General features: G+C 39.8%; 2 protein-coding genes across 2 annotated transcripts in view; one reads left to right on the top strand and one right to left on the bottom strand.

The window, feature by feature from the left end:
- Positions 1–19,294, bottom strand: part of LOC117234230 (semaphorin-2A) — a 555,746-nt gene extending 536,452 nt beyond the window's left edge. Inside the window, exon 1 of the mRNA XM_033495223.1 lies at positions 18,941–19,294. The gene's annotated coding sequence lies outside the window, so the exon portion shown is untranslated. The remainder of the gene's footprint in view (positions 1–18,940) is intronic.
- LOC117234222 lies at positions 11,038–14,455 on the top strand. The gene is made up of 3 exons (XM_033495209.1): positions 11,038–11,305; positions 12,275–14,367; positions 14,450–14,455. The coding sequence occupies exons 1-3, from the start codon at positions 11,038–11,040 to the stop codon at positions 14,453–14,455; spliced, it is 2,367 nt and encodes a 788-aa protein (XP_033351100.1).
- Positions 19,295–22,352: the final 3,058 nt, after the last annotated feature.

Genomic DNA, 22,352 nt, shown 5'->3' with positions numbered 1-22,352 from the left:
TGGATAAGTAATTTCTCAATTTTGAGATTAGAAAATATAACGTAGAATAAAATATAAAATTTCCTAGCTTTTTTTTAAGAAAACTGTAAATATGTATTTTGTCGTTTTACTTCCATGCACGTGTCATATTTCAGCAAGTTTGTGATTTAACTGGAAAAAGTAGAGATTGTATGAAATCCATGATCGATTTCTTGTTGCACAAAAATGTAGGGAAAAGAACATTTTATTGAGAAAGGTACAGTTGCAAAAGAAAAAGAAAACAGGTTCGTGGAACTTACTGGGTTATAGAAATACATGCAGTGAGCTATGAGGATAGAAATCTAAAGAAATAGTTTCAAACGAATATTGATATAAACGGATTATTATTAACGTTTAATATTTGAGAAATATTAAATTCTTTTACTCACTTTGGTTCAAAACGATTTCTACGGTAGTTGATGGAATTTCTTCCTGCATAAAGTAAGCATTTTATCGATTTTACAGAATATAAAGATATATTCGACACTCTGCAACGTATGTAGTAGAGCAAAGACATTTTCTTCTATGAATTTGTGCTAGTGTTTTAACTAACTTTAATTCACTGAATCTAATACGATATCTATATTAATAAAATATCACATTCATTTTGCATAAACAATTAATTTTCGATGTTTCATAAAATTTTACGAATCTTATCATTATAACGTCAGTTATCCCTTTATTTTTCATTTAAAATAAACACGATGGTTTAAAATCGGGAACAAAGCGGAAGACGACGATGTAAATTCAAAACTCTGCTGCAAAATGGACGCCACGAGGCATGTTGTAGGTATACACGAGTTCAAGACAGGAATACGAACGGAGGACGACCAAGAGAGTAGAAAAATGGTGGCGCGAAAGGAGGCGAGAGCTTAATTCTCCTCGGTTCTTGCCCCGAAGCACCGACCTACTTCTTCCTTCACGGGAGGCATCAAAGATTTTTAAACGAGTGTATTTCCTCGCGCGACGACGAAGCTCAAATTGTTAACTCGTTGTAAAGTGGAGCACTTTCATTTCCGCTTTTTACTCGATTTATCTGTGACGTTGCGTTAATCTTCCCTATCTACCGGGCTGTATCTTCTCTCTTTAAAGGGGACAGAAATTGCAACGACATATTAACGTCGAATCGCGTAAATGTAAAAATATTTCCAGCTGAATCGAACTCCAATTACAAAATCTAATGGTAAAACGTCATGCAAATCGATTCTTGGTTGAACGATCAGGTACTGAAAATGCTTGAAAATATGTTCCGATTAAAACGAAGATTTACTGGCCTTTGCAGAGTTATAACATTCTGTGCTTGTAATGCATTTGATGATAACGAGAAACCCAATGAAACAGTGGTATAGATGCATTTCTTTTTTCAAAGACAATATAACATCTGGATTTATTTGCAACATTGTATTAATTTGCAAGCTTTATGATTACGTATTTCTACGTACAAATTTTATGAGTAAGATATTTTAGTATTTACAAGCATGCAATTTTTCCTATCATGGATGAACTTTAGCTACATTTTCCTCAAATTAAAGATTATTGTCTCTCAAGCATTGTACATGTTTTATTTGTCACAAATATCTTAACAACTGGTTACCGTGAAAGCTATTTGTAATGACTATAAACGTTTGTATCCTTCGAAAAAGACAAATAAAAACTATAACAAACTGTCTGAAGACTATAACAAATTGTCTTAATTTAGAGGATTAACGTCGAGTTTGGAATAAAAGTAATGTCGCACAAAAAGACAAAAAGAGATACAAACAGTTGGTTCGTGTTAATCGGTATTAAGAACGACGAGTGATACTAGAAAGCCCAATCCTGTGTAAAAGTGAAGATCGGGGCCATTTTATCTGACCACGCCTTTCTACTTCCTGGATTGTTTCCTCGTTAGGTTACGGCGCGCTAATCGTTATATCTTTCTTTCCCATTCTCCCTATTTTGTACTTACGACTAGATCGATCCAGTGAGTCAGCGAACTAGTGGCTGTTAGTCGTGCAGATAAAATAGCTACGAATATCAAGGATTAACTCGACGTATACACGCCAGTTGAATATTCAAATTCATAATCAATTTTTCAGTTCAAATCAAATTTTGCCAGAGTTTACTCGCCCTGACTAAAGTAACTAATATTTGAAATATCCTGTCAGCCAGGTTCCAATTACCAAGAAGTTATGTGTACGCAAATAAACGTGAAATACGCAGTCTATATTCGCAACCTAAATTTATATTAATTATTTACATGTGAATAATAACGAAGGGGTGGAAACTCATTTCCCTTCATCTTAAATCGCTCACGGGAATTACACCCGCCATTCGCTAATTCTACGCGCCACTTCAACTTCCCCTTTGCCATCACATAAATTTCCAAGGCTCCTAAAGTTATAAAACACAAACCTCTCGCAAACGCGAACCGTGTGTAACTCTTATTAAGGTTCAAAATAATTTCTCCGGTCTGCTTATAGAAAAGTCTCAGAATTTTCAATAACGTTTCAATGTTTCAAAGAAATATACAGCTTTTCATTCGTAATAGGACGGTTAGAAGCCCTCTCTGATCGACTAGTCAGTTGTGATATCAGAGTTGCGTTTAGGAAACGAGAAACCATGTTATTTTCCGTTAGAAAATTCTCTACGGGGAGTTGAAGCTATATTGGCTGAATGTCGAGACATCGTTGAACTGCTTTAATCACATGCGCTGGCAGACAAAGGATTTCCCTCTAAGCCCTTTGATCATGAACATTGAGCCCTTAAATCATCGTAGAAATACATAGAAAGGAAGGGGCGTGTAAGTCTTCCTACGTCTCTATTGTCTCTATAATCATCGAATTAATATGAACAAGGAAGTTCGTGCTGCTAATTTGATCAATCAACTCGTGCAATGTCGAACACAGTATGCTGTGAGTATAAGATTATTTAGACACGAAGAATAATTGAAAAAATCCTCAAACAAATATAATTATAAAAAGATATTATGCTTGCTATGATTAATAACTGATCTTTCGTCGATTTCTTATTTAATTATATAATATTTGATTTCTTATTTAGAAGAAATTATTTCTGTAAAAATAATAGACACTTTTATGCTTCTCTTTATCTTTGCTACAATCTTTATCAACAGATAATAGTACCGAAAGTATTGTCTAATAATTTATACACTATACTATTTATACACTATATTACGAATACAATATCTTCTGCAATAAAAGTCGTAGAAAAACAATAACGTATAAGGAATAAGACCGTAAAATTTAAGTCTAGAAATACGAATATACGTACACCGGAAAAAGTAAGAAAAATGTGTAGCGGAGTGGAAGCTAAATCGGCGACATCCATTTTCTTCGGTGATAAAACGAAATTCTCGTCGGAGGGTGCGGATTTATGATTCAAATGACAGGCCATAGTTGTCTTTGATCAAATTTGGCCATTAAATCTTCTATACCAAAATCTATCGAAACCTAAACGAAAGAAGAAGATTGACGGGAATTAAACCGTTTCGAGATTATACGTAGGAAAGTCTTCTATAAAAAATAGAAAGATAAGACAAAGGGTGTAGTTTTAAAGGGTGTAGCTTTCGATCTGCGCGATTCTGATCGTCTGGAATCACCGTTTTAATCCGGAGTTATAGCGATCCGGGAAAGCTATTAGTCTCCATATCCGTGAAGATCTTAAGGAAACTCGGAAGAAGCTAAAAGTAATGATCGCTGTATTAAGCGCTACATCCGCCCTTCGGCTATCAAGGAGATTCGAAAGACATAACAATAGCACGGAGTGAAAGATCAATCCGTGGAGCCTTTGCAAGATCGAAGATAAAGGTCTTGGGCCATCGAGATAGCAGAGGTCCCCTGTGCGCCACGTAAATGTAATGCTCTTTTTGTTTTGGTGTGCCAGACATGGATTGGATACTAACAATCGATTATTAAATTCGATAAAGAAAGGTACTAGCTAAAGGCACTGTCAAACGATCGTTAGCTATCAATCATTGCCAAACTTTAGCGAACGAACGAATAAACAGTTTTCGTTATGAAGAAAAAATAGCAAAGAAATTACAATATTCATATTTGAATAATGGAATAATTATACGAACTTATGCAACGATAAATCACGGCGAAGAACCCCATAACTTTTGACGTCGAGGAATCGTGAAACACTCTGAATGATGACATCGATATTTCAGAAACCAGGTCAAACTTGGAAACCAATGCATCTGACATTAATGCGTAGTACAGCGGCCCATTAAGAAGATTCAGTGCGATTTGGGAAGCAATGGAAGAAAACGGGTATCAAGGCGAAAAGAAAGGCGAAACTCTATCGCGATTGGAGGTGGCGAGGCCAAAATCGATAAGAATCGGACTGGCCGGCTCGTGGGGGCTGCACCGGCTCGCCGGGACTAAGAGAAACGGGAAAGGAAACAGGACGAGAAGGGAACTGGAGGATATTCCCTTGAGTTAGCCACAGCGAAATACGATAACATCTTAACTGCCTTAGCTCCACGCATCGGCCCGTTCAGCCCCACCGGTGGGCCATTCCAGCTTCAAAAGAAATTGTTGCTCCACAATGAAATTGTCCCTCAATCACATTCCATTTATTTACACATAGGAAGTTTTTTATTGGTGGGAAATAAAGGACGTGCCTTTTTGCTTTAATGGATTTGGAAGACGAATAGAAAATTAAAGTCACTAAGTTCATTGTCGATTACATGTATCATGAATGCTTGGTCTTTTGCAATTAACATGTGTATATATACTGACAGTATTTCTTTTAAATTAGGCTCAGACATTTGCAACAAAATAATTTGCAATAATCTACATAAAGATATTAAGGAACAATTTCAAATACAATATTATTACAGCTATAATATTAAAAGCAGATATCCCGATGAATATATCGCCAAGTTTATCCAGATTTATGTTTCAACCTCAAGTTCGTGAAAAATGGACAGATTTCAGAGCAAAAGAATGAAATTAGCGGAACGCCTTCGAGTAATTTAGTAGCCTTCGTATCGTACAGTTTCAATTACTGTAACTGTCGGTTCACCGAAAATACAACACGTATTGGCTGAAGTTAAAGGAACAATTTCTGATCGGGCTCGTTCTTTCTCATTGGCGTTTCCGTCGGTATCCTCGCGATATAAGGAAACAGAAAGATCGGCTAGGTCGAATAAACGAGTATAGAGACCATCACGTAGCGCTCTGTCACGAAACCTCGTCATCCGGAGGCAAGCTGTAACAAGAAGGAAAGAAACGACCAAAAAGAAAGAATTTAGCACGCAAGCTCTCTGTTACTATCGGATGTATACCCCTCCCTTTCTCTGACGAATTGTCAAACATGGAGGGCAAGGCTGGCACGTTTCTCGTTGTGAAAGGCGGTCCACGTGCATCGTGATTTCCGGTAACAGTACCGACGAAATAAAAGAAACTCGTTCGGAGATCCGTCGAACGAGAAAAGCAGATCTCTGCCTTGTGGATTACAAGGTACAGGGGTAGGTTTCTTTTCGTGGGGAGGAAAAAAGAAGCTAGAAGAAGTCGAAAAACTCAAGAGAAATGTAAAGGAGAGAGAAGTCAAAATAAAGTATCACACGTACACTACCGCAAATAACAGTAATTAAATTGTTCAAAAGTTTTATAATAACGAAAGAATGTACAGATTCAAAATGAGGGAGGTACTTTAATCTTAAAATAGTAAAGAAAATAGGTACAAAGAAGAACAAGTTAAAATAGTACACATAATGTCCATTATCATCATTCCCCTCGTGTTTAGGTATCCTTTCTTTACATTTTTTAGCTGGAAGAGTTTTGAAAAGAGGTAAGAGAGCTTCTAGCAACTGTACGCGAAGAACTCTTTCTGGATGTCTTTGATCAAATCTATCGGAGAAAATTGTAAGGAGAAGTACGGATGTTCAGAGAAGCGTTAAAAGAGGGTAAAAACTAAATTAGTAGAGTCAAGAGATACTTAAAATATTGGAAAAATATTTCATTAAATAATTGTATTGACCGATGAAATTTATATTTCAATCGAAATGAAACTTCTTCTTTCTGCTACAATTTCTGTCATTGTACGCGTTCTTTTTCATTTGTCCAGAGCTTCTTGAATTCGATGCAAGAAATTGAAGAATATAGCCATTCTTTCGGCGAAATAAGATTTATTGTATAATAGACTGAGATTTACGAATCTCAAGAAATAGAGTTAATGTCGGTGATCCATATTCTCGGAATAACTCTTCTTCGTCTCAAGAAAATAAGAAATCAGCCAAGCAAATGGAAAAGAAATGGTGTTAAATCACTCGTATCTATCTAACGCCGAGAAAAGAGATTTTGTTAGAAGAAGAAGAAGTCCATAAAAAAAAATACTTCGCATTATCTATCTGAAATTGGTGTTAACTAAGATGAATCTCTATTTTCTATTTCCCCTTTCTCCACGGGAATAATTACCTCTTACGAAATTACTTTATTACTTACAATATTATTTTCTATTTTTTTCAGCGATAAGTCTTAATGAAAGAAGAACGGTAAACAGTGCCTTATGAATTATTTAAAAATAATACCACGCCACGTTTAAACGTGAAACGAAGTTCCAACAAAGAAAAATGTCTCGCAGATCTTTACATACTTACTTTCCCTGTTGAATACAATCGATCATTTATTAAACGAAGGTTCCGAGAGTAAAGCTCACGGTGAAGGAGAATTAAGTTCTCAAAGGAAATGCCACAAGGAAGTGCAAAGCTACTCGGGTGAAATCGTCGGTTGGGAAAGTACGAACGCAGTCACGTAACGCATTGCAGCGGAAACCCCGCGCTTCCGGCCGGATACGAAATGGAAGAGAAGAAAGGAAAAAATGGCGAGAGAAGAAGGTATACATCGTGAACGCATTCTGTACGCAATGCTCCTGGCGGCGCTATAGTCGCTTCTTCTGAAAGTTTCATGAGCTTCGCACCGATCGGGGGAAGCTTTTTATTCGCATGGAACGCTTTGCATTTTTACGACAGGAGTAAGGTTACGTGTAGGGTCCTTTACCGAGACCTTTGAGGTCTCCACGCGTGTTACGAAAAGCTCAATGCGAACATCCTTCGTGTCAATATTCTTGGATGGTACATTCGCTGGACACATTCTGAAAATGAAGTCTGAAATTTCATGAAATGGAACAAATTATATGGAATTTCGTATCTATAAAATATGAAACGAAGAACTGGTTTGCAGCACAGTGAACTCGCAATTATAAGATATGATTATTTATGACGTGAACTTTTTTATTTCTTTTGTTTATATCCTCGTTACACGGAGATAGTAAATTATATGGACATTTTTTAATCTCCAGCAGGTACATTAAATCTGTCGGTATCCCTGAAGATAACCTGTTGAAATGTTTGCCATGATGATTCGCCAATATCACTTTCAAAATTAAACAATGTTACTCAATTAACCAATTTTACATTATATTAACCCGTGTTCCATTTTAGCATTATGTGTATGCTCTAAAATGCAACTTCGATCGAGTGCTTGAATAAAACAAACTTAAATTTACTTTTACACGGCTATCAATAATTCTACTTCAAATATTGGGAAATTCGACATTTCGTAGAATTTGTTATCCTTAACGTAGACATATTACGTATTATCGAATACGTACAATTAATAACGTGGTGAAGGTAGCGACTGTAGCTTTTTTCAAGCCTTTCAACAGGAGCAGCTTAAATTTCAATTTTCTAAAGGACTGGCAGCAAGTTCGTAGATAACAGACTTTTCCTCCAGTTTTTCTATAACCAATATCTATGTTATAAACGCAGGAGTAGTTGAATATTTAATAAAACCTCGAAATCCTCTTCGCAGCTCTTCTTTAATCTTTAATCTATTCACCGACGGTAGTGGAAGTCTCGTGGCTTTTCCGTATTCCTGGAATTCTTCCAATCTCACCGGAATATTTCGCTACTTCTCGCCGGTTTCTAACTAACTTTATTTCTCGCCCTTAGCTGCTTGTCGACCTTGAGTATCCAGATCCTATTCTTATTCGGGAGAATTCGTATTCCACGAGACCCCGTTGCCTTTTTTCCCCCGCTCGAACCCATTCGCGCCCACCCATTTTATCCCTCCGTCCGCATTGAACGGAGAAGGAACGGCGAAACTTGCGATAAGTCGATCCGTCAGGTGCGACCCGAAAAGAAAGCTTTCAATGGAAACGTCTCGGGCTAAGAACGCAGATTCCCGGACCTCTCGGGGATCGAGGAACTTTTCGCAACGCGGAAACTGAAGCATCCCTCTCCGCCTAAGTTCGCGGAACTCGTTTCCCTTCCAGCAGACACTCGCAAACACGAAAAAGCCGTACGAGCTCGGAGTCCTGCTTCTTCGTTGTATCTCTGTATCGAAGAAAACGGTAAACCTTCGAAAGTAGGCGATCCTTGACTGGAGTTTCGCGTTTTGGTAACTGTAGATAGAAAACTCTTAACCTAGACGTGAAAAAGCTGGAAAATTTTGTTGACAAAAATGGTTGGCGGAAAAAGAAGAAGAAAGTATTAACATCTTCTGCTTGTCGGGTTTGTTCTATTCCACGATGGCCTGTATCTGGGTGTATAGGTGTGCGAGAAATGTTCATGAAAGCAGAGAGGTTAGTAACGGAATTATAGTCGCGTAGCATCTTCCTCTGTGTAACGGTGAAGACAAATTTTCGCACTTCAAAGGAACATTTTCGTCAAAAGGAAAGTAAGCGATCAAATAAGTCCGTAAATTTCGTACAGTGAGAAAACAGCTGTATCGAAAGTTGAAAAGGTACAAAAAGAGACAGAAGTGAAAAAGAATAGTGAAAACATAGTGTTACGCCATGCGGCTTGCCATAGATCATATTCTTCACTGTCGGTCGCGGCACTATAATGTCACAGACGGATCGTCGCGGCTGCCCGGCAAAATAAACATTGTAGTGGCAAGCGCATGGTTCATTAAGCAGAGCGACCTCCAGAAACGTCGATTCGTGGCCGTTATTTGATCTGGCGTAAAAGACGGTGGCGTGATCCGAAGGTAGTGGGGGTCGCCTTCCAGAAAGAATCAGAACGTTTCGAGAAGCCAAACAGTCTACACACATCTTGTATCGCGCATTACATAGTCACATTTCTTTTGTTATTCCATTTAGATTTTCTAGTTAATAAGTTGTGCAATAAACATTAATTTAGTTGTGTTGATTCTGTGAGATTTCATTGAACTACCCTTATTATCATAATCGAAATAAGGGAATCGATCAGTTCGTGGCGTCGATTGTTCAATCGTAACGAGAACTTACAACTCTCGTTGACGTGATATCTCGCGATCGCGTCTCTCCGCGAATGATCGAAACATTTTGGTCCTTCGAGCCGGATCACGTGCCAGTGAAGAGTGCACTTACCAGTGACCACACAGTGCCACGTGACTTTATCAAAACCACTACAGCGAAACCAGTGACGTCAGGCGCGTCATCTTCGAAGAAGCACATCCCATTGGCAAGGGAACGCAACCACGCAGCCTTCCATCGCAGCTGGACAATCATCAACGCAACGAATTTCACAACTTAACATACACGCGACCTCACGCCGCACGACAGTAAGGTAAGCTCGTTCCTTATTTCAACCATCTCCTATCCTCGGCAACGATGACGAGCGAAGACCAACTCATCTCTCTGCGTCGGAGACGAGGCTATTGTAGCGGCCGATTCACATATTTATCGAATCGACTGGACGAGTACGAGCAATCTGAGAGTCAGCAAAATTCCTTATTAAAGAATTACGAGAAACAACTGACCGAAGTTGCGAGTCAATTCGAAGCGATTCAACTCGAATTAGAAGTATTGGACGAGGAGGAACAAGCGCGCGGCTTCGAAATAAGGGATCAGTACGTCGCGGTAGACACAAGGCTACAAAATCTTCTGAGGAACGCGCAAACAGCTTCGCCGTCGACATCCATAAACCCTCCAACCTGTGCATCATCCGCAAGTTTAAATCCGATATCCATTAAATTACCAGATCTTCGGCTCCCTACCTTTGACGGAAGCTTAGAAAAATGGAACACGTTTTATGATACCTTTTCCTCCATAATCGATAAAAATCCTAGTCTCACTGACATACAGAAATTCCATTACCTGCAGTCCGCCCTGCAAGGAGAAGCAGCCGATTGTTTAAACGCGTTACCCCTTAGTAATGTAAACTACAGTCAGGCTATTGCCGTTCTCAAGGAAAGTTTCGAATGTCCACGATACACAGCTTTCAGCCACTGCATGGCAATAATTGATTATCCAAGGATAACCAAGGAATCTCCAACGGAATTAAGGCGCTTAGTCCACACATTTAAACAACACATATATGCATTGAACAAATTAGGAGAATCCTACCCCGATACCAGTGCTATGCTCAACAGCCTCATCCTCTCGAAAATACCACTAAGTATCCAAAAGCAATGGGAAATGACGCTGCCCAATAACGAGGTGCCTCCGTACATTCATTTACTAAACTTCCTAGAGAGATTAGCACGAAGCTCCAAACCGATCACCACAGTCAGACAAACAAGAGAATCACCGGAACAAACTACTCCTGTCCGTCAACGCGCATCACGAGGGCATGCACTTACGGCGACACAGGTTACTCCAGCATGCCCCACCTGTCAAGGACCACACCCCATTTGGAGATGTGACACCTTCAAAACCAAATCCCTTCGCGAACGCATTCGGGAGGTCAAAAGGGCATCACTATGCCTCAACTGCCTCGGGAAAGGGCACACAACGAAGCATTGTTTCGCAGGATCATGTCGCGTATGCGGAGAACGACATCATACAATGCTGCATAGGACAAAACGCCATTCAGGGTCTCGTTCCAGCACGTCCAGCCCGAAATCTTCCCCATCAAATAGCCGATCCACAACACCTTCTTCACCACCCTACGTATCACCCACTCGTCGCAAAAGGCACACAACAGACCACAGATCGGAAACACCACGAACAGCCGCGTCTGCAAGTCCACCGCCCAGTGACAAACGAACACACAACCAATGACGCCGACGATCGACGACTCCGTTCATGACCGAACATATCAAACCAATAGCATCCGAATTACTGTCCAATGATCTAGTCATCACAGCGCAGATTAATATTTTGAATGATAAACAGCAACCAATCCGTTGTCGAGCGTTGCTCGACACCGGATCCAGTATGAACTTCATTACCGAGGAATTAGCAAAATCGTTAAGGATAAGGCAAAACAAATGTTCGGTCCCGATCGGAGCTCTAGATACCTTGACAACGACCTCTAAGCGACACATCACGGCCACGATCACTTCCACTGACGGTACATACACGCGGACATTAACGTTCCTTATCATTCCAATCATATCAACCTTAATTCCCAGCGAACCCATCGATCGTTCGACACTTGAGATACCAAAAAATCTCAAATTGGCCGATCCACGATTTCATTTACCAGCTCCGATAGATGTACTATTAAGCTCAGGTTCAACACTCGCGTCGATGTGTGTGGGACAAGTCAACCTCACGCAGCCATACGAGCCTGGACTGCGTCTGCAAAAGACGCGATTCGGATGGGTAATCGGGGGGAGTCCAACTTCCCAAACCGCTACAAACATATTTCACACATCCACGACGACTTTACAAGCAGACCTCGCGCGGTTTTGGGAAATCGATGAAGGACCCTCAATTAAACATATCTCAGAGGCAGATCGACGATGCGAAGAACACTTCCAAGCCCACACCCGACGCACCAGCGAAGGACGATACATCGTCGCTCTACCTTTCAACGATCAGCTTCAGTCACTCGGATCCTCCAAAACGCTGGCGAGTAAACGACTCGCCTCACTCAATCGCCGATTCCAGCACGACAAACGCTTCGAATCAGAATATCGAACGGTAATACAGGAATACCTGGCGTTGGGACACATGACGAAGGTCAATGACAACCACTCCGACGACAACGGATACTATTTACCCCATCATGGCGTGACCAAAGCATCGAGTCAAACCACCAAACTCCGTGTAGTTTTCGACGGATCGGCACCAAGCACTACCGGAACCTCCTTAAACGATACACTTCACACAGGACCCAAGTTACAGGAAGATTTATTTTATATATTAATTAGATTCCGCGCTCATCAATACGTACTCACCGGCGACATCGAGAAAATGTATCGGCAATTCCTCGTACGACCAGAGGATCGGAAATATCAAAGGATATTATGGCGCAGCGCGAGTGGAGAAACAGAAACATATGAGCTTAACACTGTAACGTTCGGTTTATCCGCAGCCCCGTATCTAGCTATTCGGTGCCTCAAGCAACTGGCAGAGGACGAAGGACATCGATTCCCACGTGCAGCACAGGTACTGCAGCGGGATTTCTACGTCGACGACGCTCTCACCGGAGCTGAAACGAAGGACGAAGCCCTCACGCTCAGAACAGAACTCACCAATTTACTTCAACTGGCCGGCTTAAACATACGAAAATGGGCGTCAAACGATAATGACTTATTACACGGACTCTCCTTAGAAGAAACAAATCACCAACATTTTTTGGGCGACTCGCAAACCTTGAAGACGCTGGGAGTGTTTTGGAATTCATCCGACGACTCTATTCTTTACTCGGTCGAAGTCAAACCCACGCCCTCTCGAGTCACGAAACGAATCATCAGCTCGGAGATTGCAAAAATTTACGATCCGCTCGGTCTGCTCGCACCGGTGATTGTTCGGGCCAAGATGCTACTTCAACGAATATGGTCGTCGAAAATCGATTGGGATGAATCACTTCCGATCGAGTTACATACAGAGTGGGAAAGGTACTATGCCCAATTACCCTTATTAAACAACGTCAGGTTCCCACGCAAGGCAATAATCGAGTCCGCAATGGAAATTGAACTGCATGGTTTCTGCGATGCCAGCGAAAAGGCTTACGGAGCCTGTATTTATCTTCGAACCCTTAACACCAACGGCCGTGTTTGGACCCAACTTTTAACCGCAAAATCGAAAGTCGCCCCACTCAAGTGCCAGACCATTCCTCGGCTCGAGCTGAGCGGAGCACTCCTTCTTACGTCCCTGATGTCGACAATACAACAAGCCCTATCCCACAAAATTACTCGAACTATCTATTGGACCGATTCCACTATCGTCCTCCATTGGCTCAATACATCACCTCACACCCTTAAAACATTCGTCGCTAACAGAGTCTCCGAAATTCAAACAAAAACCAGCATCCGTGATTGGCGCCACGTTCCTACCGACGACAATCCCGCGGACTTAATATCACGCGGCCAAACACCCGAAGAGTTTCTGCGCCCAACCATCTGGCAGCACGGTCCTGCATGGCTCTACCAGTCGGAAGGCTATTGGCCGACATGGGCACTAACACCGCAAATTGAAGTACCGGAGCAGAAGGGGGCGATTTGTCTGTCCACAAACCCCCCCGATTACTGTTTGTTGCAAAGGTATTCATCCTGGCCCAAGTTGATACGAATCATAGCTCGTTGCCTCCGTTGGAGACAGAAAAGGAACCGAGCGGCACCCCTAACCGTTACTGAATTACGCATAACGCACAATAAACTGATAAAATTGTTGCAAAACATCCATTTCTCCGAGGAAATTCGCACACTCCAAAAAGATCGGAACGCGGCGATAAAGGGTAAGCTCACGCGACTCAATCCGTTCATAGACAAGGAAGGAATATTGCGAGTCGGGGGTCGACTCAGTCATTCGTCGATGACCTTCGCCCAGAAACATCCCATAGTATTACCTAAGTCATCCGTTACAACACGCATCATAGACCACGAGCACAAGATCCACATGCATTCCGGAACGCAGGCTACGTTATACGCAGTAAGACAAAGATACTGGCCCGTTGACGGTCGAAGTCAAGTATGGCGGGCGATCAAAGGCTGCGTCCGCTGCTGCCGCGCTCAACCACCGCCGGTAGAATACGTGATGGGTAATCTGCCGGAGGCGCGAGTAACGGAATCTCGCCCATTTACAAACGTCGGCGTCGATTACTGCGGGCCGTTCCACATCAAGGAAAAACGAGATCGTAACCGTCGTCAGATAAAAGTATACGTAGCCATTTTCGTATGCCTAGCAATTAAAGCGGTACACATCGAGCTCGTTGACGATCTCACTAGCGAAGCCTTCATCGCCGCTCTTCGCAGATTTATCGCTCGACGAGGCTATTGCTCCACCATCCATTCTGATAACGGCACCAACTTCAGAGGAGCAAGCAACGAATTACGAGAGCTTCACGATTTATTACAATCGGACGATCACAAGGAAAAAGTAACCGCATTTTTAGCCGACAAACAAATCGAATGGCGCTTCATTCCCCCTCATTCGCCGCATTTCGGTGGGCTATGGGAAGCAGCGGTGAAGTCATTTAAACGCCACCTCAGGCGTGTAGCCGGCAACGAGTTACTCACCTCTGAACAATTGAATACTCTTATCATAGAAATAGAAGCAGTCCTCAATTCCCGCCCGCTAACTCCTATCTCCACCGATCCAAACGATCTCCTAGTCCTCACTCCCGGACATTTTCTCATTGGCGATTCACTAATGTGCTTACGTGATCGAGATTTCAGAGACATTCCATCGAACCGACTCTCCAGATGGCAGCATATCCAACAGCTTAAACAGCATTTTTGGAACCGCTGGCATAAGGAGTATTTGAACGAGTTAACCAACCGCAATAAGTGGAGCAAGGGTGGACACGGCATCCAAAAAGGCACAATCGTCATCCTCAGAGAGGACAACGTTCCCTCCATGCATTGGCCTCTGGGCCGAGTTATCAAGGTTCATCCAGGCGCCGATGGTGTCATCCGGACAGCTACAGTTCAGACGGCAAAGAGCGTTTTGGATCGGGCCGTCAAAAGGCTTGTCCCACTGCCAATTCAACCCGATCTCGAGAAACCCGAACAACTAGCCACCGAGACGAACTAAGATGGGAACTTCAACCACATCTCGCTAATTTGATCGGTACCCTCTCAACGGGGGGAGGATGTTACGCCATGCGGCTTGCCATAGATCATATTCTTCACTGTCGGTCGCGGCACTATAATGTCACAGACGGATCGTCGCGGCTGCCCGGCAAAATAAACATTGTAGTGGCAAGCGCATGGTTCATTAAGCAGAGCGACCTCCAGAAACGTCGATTCGTGGCCGTTATTTGATCTGGCGTAAAAGACGGTGGCGTGATCCGAAGGTAGTGGGGGTCGCCTTCCAGAAAGAATCAGAACGTTTCGAGAAGCCAAACAGTCTACACACATCTTGTATCGCGCATTACATAGTCACATTTCTTTTGTTATTCCATTTAGATTTTCTAGTTAATAAGTTGTGCAATAAACATTAATTTAGTTGTGTTGATTCTGTGAGATTTCATTGAACTACCCTTATTATCATAATCGAAATAAGGGAATCGATCAGTTCGTGGCGTCGATTGTTCAATCGTAACGAGAACTTACAACTCTCGTTGACGTGATATCTCGCGATCGCGTCTCTCCGCGAATGATCGAAACACATGGAGGAAGGAAGAAGATACATCAATTCGCACGAAAGGTGCATCGATATATCTTGTATCCTAAGGTGTTTTCCTTGCGTATAAACGGCTTCTCTTGTATGAATCGCGTATACTTCCTTGCTGCCTCGTAAAACTCTGAAAAATTTATCGCTTACTACTAGCGTAAGATGTCTACGATATGACGCGTTTTGCTTCCGCCAAAACTCTCCAAACGGCGGAACGATCGATGCATATTTAAAAACTCGATCATCCCTTCGATTTGAATTCTGACAGAACGGTCGGTTGACTATCAGGATGAATTTTTGAATAGGATAAGGCAACACATCTCTGGACTAAAGGTTCTAGAATGAAGAATGTAATATGCATGTATATAACCTATCCATCAATCGATGTTTAAATATTTCGCGAAAACGTATATTCTATACAATATATTTTGAATAATAATACCTCTCATCCGCTAAACTATAACTACCTACTTAAATTTCGTGCAAATGTAGTTTAATGTAACACAACTTGGATCGAATATTCATGTTACCCGGTAATAACTCAAATAAGAGCCAACGGTTTACATTTTGTATTAAAATAAATTTATTTCAAAATCAAAAGACGTAAGAGATTTAACGAGCCTTCAAACACGTCACTGTTCCGCTTCATTTTACATTTACATATTTCCAAATTTCCAAGAACCTAAACTGGATGAAATAATCGTATTATGTTATACCAGAAATACATTAGATCTATTAAATGGACGCTCTTGCACAAGTCATTCTTCTGAAATTAATTCCACCAAACTATTCTGAAAATAATTCGATTTCTATAAATCGTCAAATTTAGAACATCGCCGATACTCCCATTGGCAAATATAATCTTAAAATCGATCACCGATAGTTTTCCAGCAAAAGTTGTTATTCATGAACTCCCATCTCGTATGAATATTTGCTTCTAATTACCGGTATGCGGTGCACGGAGTATCTATTGAAATGGCTATCTCGCGCAACGTTTCACTCGAAATACAGCCAACGGGTCCTCGCAATGAATCCGAACCTCCATTCGAATACCATGCACGCACGAGGGATGATACCATAACTACGTGGAAAACAATAAAGATGCCATACTCCACGAAGGGTGTATATAGGAGGAGGTGGAGGCAAAAGTAGGTTCGGGAAGCCTGCTAGCATTCGTAATTCCGATGACGCGATAATGCTGACCACCCTGCCAGCCGAAACAATTTATAAGTCCCTATCTAGACAGGTCACTTTAAATTATGAAGCTCTTTATTACACCGGCACGCGGGAAGACGCTAAACGCGCTGAGTCGTTGTTGCAAAATCGACCCTCACCCTCTCCCTCCCCCTCATGCCCCTACTGGCAAACGTTGCTTGCGTATGCGAATTTCGAGTGTCACACGAGCACGACCCTGGAAATTAATCGTGTAGCTATCGTTAATACCGTACGCCGCCGCCACCGCTGCTGGACAAAACCAAATTGTAGAATCTAAGTGGAAACTGTCTGGTGATTTATGCACGACACACCTAAGCTTTTCTCCGGTAGAAACTCTGTCGGAGTATCAGTTTTCACAATGTATAGTCGTGTAGTAGCGATGCAACTGATCGGAGTATTTATACTGATGTATTAGAAGCAACTTGCTTAATACGAAAAGTTTCGTTTCGAAATACGTAGTATAATAAATCGTGAAGTTCCTTCGTGGTATATATGTATATGTGCTTTATAACATATTATTTTGAAATCATAATTGAAGTAAAAAAAGTGATGTATAACAAAGAGCGAGGAATTTGTATTATATTATTACGTAATAATTGTTGGTCATACAGTTACACAATATTATTCAGATTATCAATTTAATTAATAAACTGATGTTATTGGTATTGCTCTTCGTTCGAAATATCTACAACGTGAGCAAGCATCTACAACATGAGCAGTAATTTTGCAGCATACAGAATATAGTAGCGATAATTTTAATCTGCTCTTGTTATTTGTGTAAATACAACATTGAACGCGGTTAAATATACCAACTCATGGTATTACGTAATTATAGTTATCGTATTATCTACAGATTTAGAGATTTTCTGCATGCAAAGCCGTAAATTCTATTCACTGTATCAATACCTTTTTATTCGACCAATAAAGATAAAATAACCAACCAAAATACCCCTATTCTGGCCTTTAATAAATAAGATTGCCCTTAGACAGAAAGTTTCTCTTGGTATACATTGAACGTATATAAATATTGTTATCCGTGAACTTGACTATGATTCACAGCACCTAAACAAGCTAAGAACGCTAACGAGACCTCTGCAAGCCATCGATCCCTCAGGATTTCAGGGACGACCTTACCCGTTTAATGAATCAATTAACCTCACCTAGTGAACGGCCAATCACTGTCAATGAAAAGTCATTACCGCTAAAATCTAATAATTACCGTGGATATTTGGCGAAATTAAGGTAACGCGAAGGAACTTGGGCGTGATTCACGAAACACCCTTCAGACGGACCGATAGAAACACCATGGCAGGCCGATGTGCACAGAATGTCGTGGTAACATTAGCGAGGCATGAAAATTAAATTCCGCGTAACGATGTCGACAAAAACGACGTTCTCGCCCGAAGCAACGGTAGCGTTCATCGATTCGTCCATTATCCGAATTTCAATTAGCCGGCCCCCCTATGCTGAGCTACGATAATAACGCTACCTACATGACCCGAAGGTATGAAAAAAAATAAAATGGCTCCGCATGTCGCTGAAAAACAAATGCTTTGTGCGCGGTAGACACGTTAATATCCTCACGAAAAAAGGTATACACACACATATATATATATATATACATTTTATGAAATTGCGTGCGTTTAATTAATTGAAGAGATAATTATGAAGAAACGAATAAAGAGGAATAGTGGCGTTTACTCGCGATGCGCTTTCACGTGGTATTGAAAATCCATTAAGTGTAAATGCGATATGAAACGGACGAACATTTCGTTTGAAACGTTTGCTTCGACGTGATCAGAGAAATTTCCGAATAACAATTTTCTTCAGTTTTGTCGAATAGTAGAATATTATCTACACGCGTGGTCAATATTTTTCGATAAAATATCGATTCTTTGATTTTCGTTAATTAAAAATATGCCATTAAGAATACCTGTGTATATGAATAAGAACGTTTTATACATACGTATGTATATCGAAAGTGCTTTATTACAAAGTCGTTTGTGCTTAAAAACCTGCCGATACACAAAAGAAAACACAAACAGAAAACATAAACACAAAACGTGATACAAGTCAATGGAATTACATACAAACGGAAATCTTCGATATATCCTGTTAAATATACTAAACTAGCATGATACAAGACAAACAATTTTATACCTTTCTTTAGTTAAATAAATAGATATTTTAACATAATACGACTTACCACTGACGCGTTGAACAGTGCTCCAACACAACGATCCTTGTAATCCTTTCACGTTGTACTAATCTCTGAAGTTTCCGTCGTAGTTTGGCATTACACGCAAAGTTTCATCAATTCATACACGTTTCTGGATATTATCGAATTCGAGTCAACGAGTTTCTTTAGCTAACATAATAAATATCCTCGTGGTCCGATATAATGACCTATTTTTCATAAATTAATAATACATCATTCACACCGAAAAACTACTATATACGAATTATTCCATAAATATCTATTTCGATTATTTGAAAACGATAACCTTTCAATCTACATAGAAATTGTCAATCTTCGCACTTTTATTGTATTATCAATTATTGACCATATTAAATGGAAACACATGTAAAAACGATACCCCTACATTCGTAACGCATTAATCAAATATTTCGCCACATTTTTTATCACATTCGTACAAGAATAACACATTTCACGTATTTCTGCGTCTTTTCAATTCACTAGCGCTGGAACAATTGGCGTTCGATTGTGAGGTTATCCGCGGTATTCGCGCCAAAACGAGAGTTGTTTGATTCACCGAAAACTTCGCACGATACGAACGACGACACACTTTTCTCCCGGTAAACGATGGCTAGGAATCAATACGACAACGATAACATACGCAATTTAATACTGTTGATATTCGTTTCGAGGCAAATTTCACGAACAAGTCACAAGAGATGTAAAACATCCGCACGCTTCCCGACGACTGGAAGAGTGACCAAGCGTCTGCTGCTCTTGAGGCAAATAGTGCGCATGCGACATAAACAAACCGTAAAGGAAAGCTTCACATAACGGGTGGGAGACGAGGATCTCGATATCTCGATACGCCTAATGAGACAACGTAATTGTCAAATATGGCAATCGTGTGCACGGGATTAAGCCGTATCGTATTATGTAATTAAGTATTAAGTAATATCATAAACATAACAATGAAATCGCAATTTGAAATCGTATTACAGAGTGTGACAGTGAAATTGCGTTGTGAAATTGTAGTATCGTAAAAGTAAAACAAAAGTAAGGAAATAATAAGGAGATAACAATAATAAAGGATAGTGAATGAGCGATATAGAAGAATTACAGGCGTGATATAATCGCGAAACATTACAAATATCAGCATAAGGTAAGTTTAATTATGTTGTAATCTAAACATTAGATCTGTAATCACATTACGCGTTTAATTAATATATATGCCCGTATTGTTAGCTGGTATGACATTTGTAGGTTATGTTGTTCGAAATATCAAAATTAGTTCTTGCAAAAAATCTAAATTTACAAGTAGAATGTGAAAATCATCATATCATTGTTTTTAATCGGGAAACATAAAATCATTATTCCTTCTAGTATGATATACAATATGTAATGTCAATTACTTGTCTATATAATATACTTGAGTAGCTATTTTCAACGATATTTAATTGTTGTCATTGAATTTTACGCTTTTAAACATCTCGTTATTGTATTTTACTCTAGTGCATACAAATTATGCGTTTAACGTACATTTTACATAGTAATTGTGACTACGTGCGTATGAATTGTCAATACGCTGAATTGATGTATTAAACAAAATATTCAATGAAATAACGAGACATTAAATATTAATTCCAGCAAGTTACCTCGTAATAAGTATTATCTGAACCGTTTCGTACATTACTCGGGGTTTCAATGGATATGCCTATTCATTTTATATCTCAATCGAAAAATATATAGCATTGGAAAACAGTTTTAAACGTATCGTAACAATATTAATACGAGCAACGAAAATTAATTACATATGAGTGAATAAATAAAGTGCTAAATGCGGCAATAAAAGTTCTGCCCTCATTCTTTTATTCACTTTCACTCAACCATATATTATGGCTCAACTGTATTACTTCTACTGCTTTTTAAAAATTCCATGAATTTCATATTTATGCATATATGTTATTCAAGAATAAATCTATAATAATCTGTATACCGTATCGATCTGTATAAATACTGAATTATTGTTCAATTTGTACCCAACAATGTCTGTTTCATATTTTATAACCAATAATTCTATATAATAAACAGTTGTTTATAAAATATCCGCAAAGTGTATGAAATTCTATAAAGTACTATATATTGCATATGAATCGAAATATCAATCTATAATTGAAAAAGCAACGTAATTTTGCTTCAATCCTTCGTACATTTTTTATGTTTGAATATCTGTCCATTTCTCTAAGCTTTTCCTGTATATCTCCTCGTCTCTTCCCCATTTTGGCGTTTCTCTTCAATTTTTCACTTTAAATGTCTTTCTGTAGATCCCACTTGGCATTTTCATTTCTTCTGTCGTCAACGCATTCCCCGAACTTGCAATTGTCGAAGCGTTCGGTGAAAAGAACTATAACTCTAACCGACATAAATCCGAAATAATTTAACTAGCAAGTGCCTGGCGTTGTACGCCAACCTGACAGCCTCGTAAAAAATGAGCTACGCGAATGGTAATGGCTCGCTCTGTGATTGACCATTAGGTTTCACATCATTACGTGACACGTATTTCTTTCCTTATTCCCTGAAATCGCTGCATTTCCTAGAATACAAAGGAATACACACGCAATATTGCACATAGATTGTACTATTTTAATTGTGTCACAATTACACATTAATATATTCTTCGGTGAAACATACATCAGGCGTTAAACTTTCAGTAAATATATGGGAATAAAAGAATTCTATAAACTGCAGGAAATATTCGTACAGTTTATGAGTGAATGTAATATAAGAGTGTGGTAGAAGAAAATTAGAACATATAAAAGGAGGAAATAAAAATATAGAAAAATTCCTAGCTACTTTAATTGCTACATAAAAGACTAAAACGCGCTCTAAAAATTGTATGACATTGTTATGCATTTCAATGAAAAATGTATTCTAATAATGCAAAACGTAATAATAGTAAAACTGAGTGGTTGCATTCACCTTTTACACAAATTACATTCGAATTTAAGTAGGAATCAAACGACTTGATTCTTCAAATATTCCAGCAGGCAACGAAAGAAAGGATTGCAAACAATTTCGAATATTCTACGAAGCCTCCGAAACATTCGGTAATGCATTCTGCTTCCAGACGGCGCATAGTTGTGTCTGCGTTTCGCGACGGCCGCGAAATCGCTGGAATATTTTACACAGTAGGAATTATTTATTTATTTATTTTCGTCATAGAGTGGAGAAACGAAAGGAATACTAGAGAGATCTATTTTGGGGAGAAAGGGATATTTTTACTCCACGAATCATAGCGATAGAACGCAGGCGCGTTGAAATATCGTCTGTTATCTAAATTTATTTATTAGGTGCTATTGTAATTCTTACGATTGCTTATCGGCCAGCGTGCCGTTGTGTACTGGAAAACATAATTCAGTCA

This window comes from Bombus vosnesenskii, unplaced genomic scaffold, assembly GCF_011952255.1.
Source record: "Bombus vosnesenskii isolate JDL3184/JDL3185 unplaced genomic scaffold, Bvos_JDL3184-5_v1.1 scf7180000013304, whole genome shotgun sequence".
In the NCBI taxonomy this organism is placed as follows: Eukaryota; Metazoa; Arthropoda; class Insecta; order Hymenoptera; family Apidae; genus Bombus; species Bombus vosnesenskii.
The sequence above is the reverse complement of the archived record's forward strand: the minus strand, read 5'-3'. Positions and strand labels throughout refer to the sequence as shown.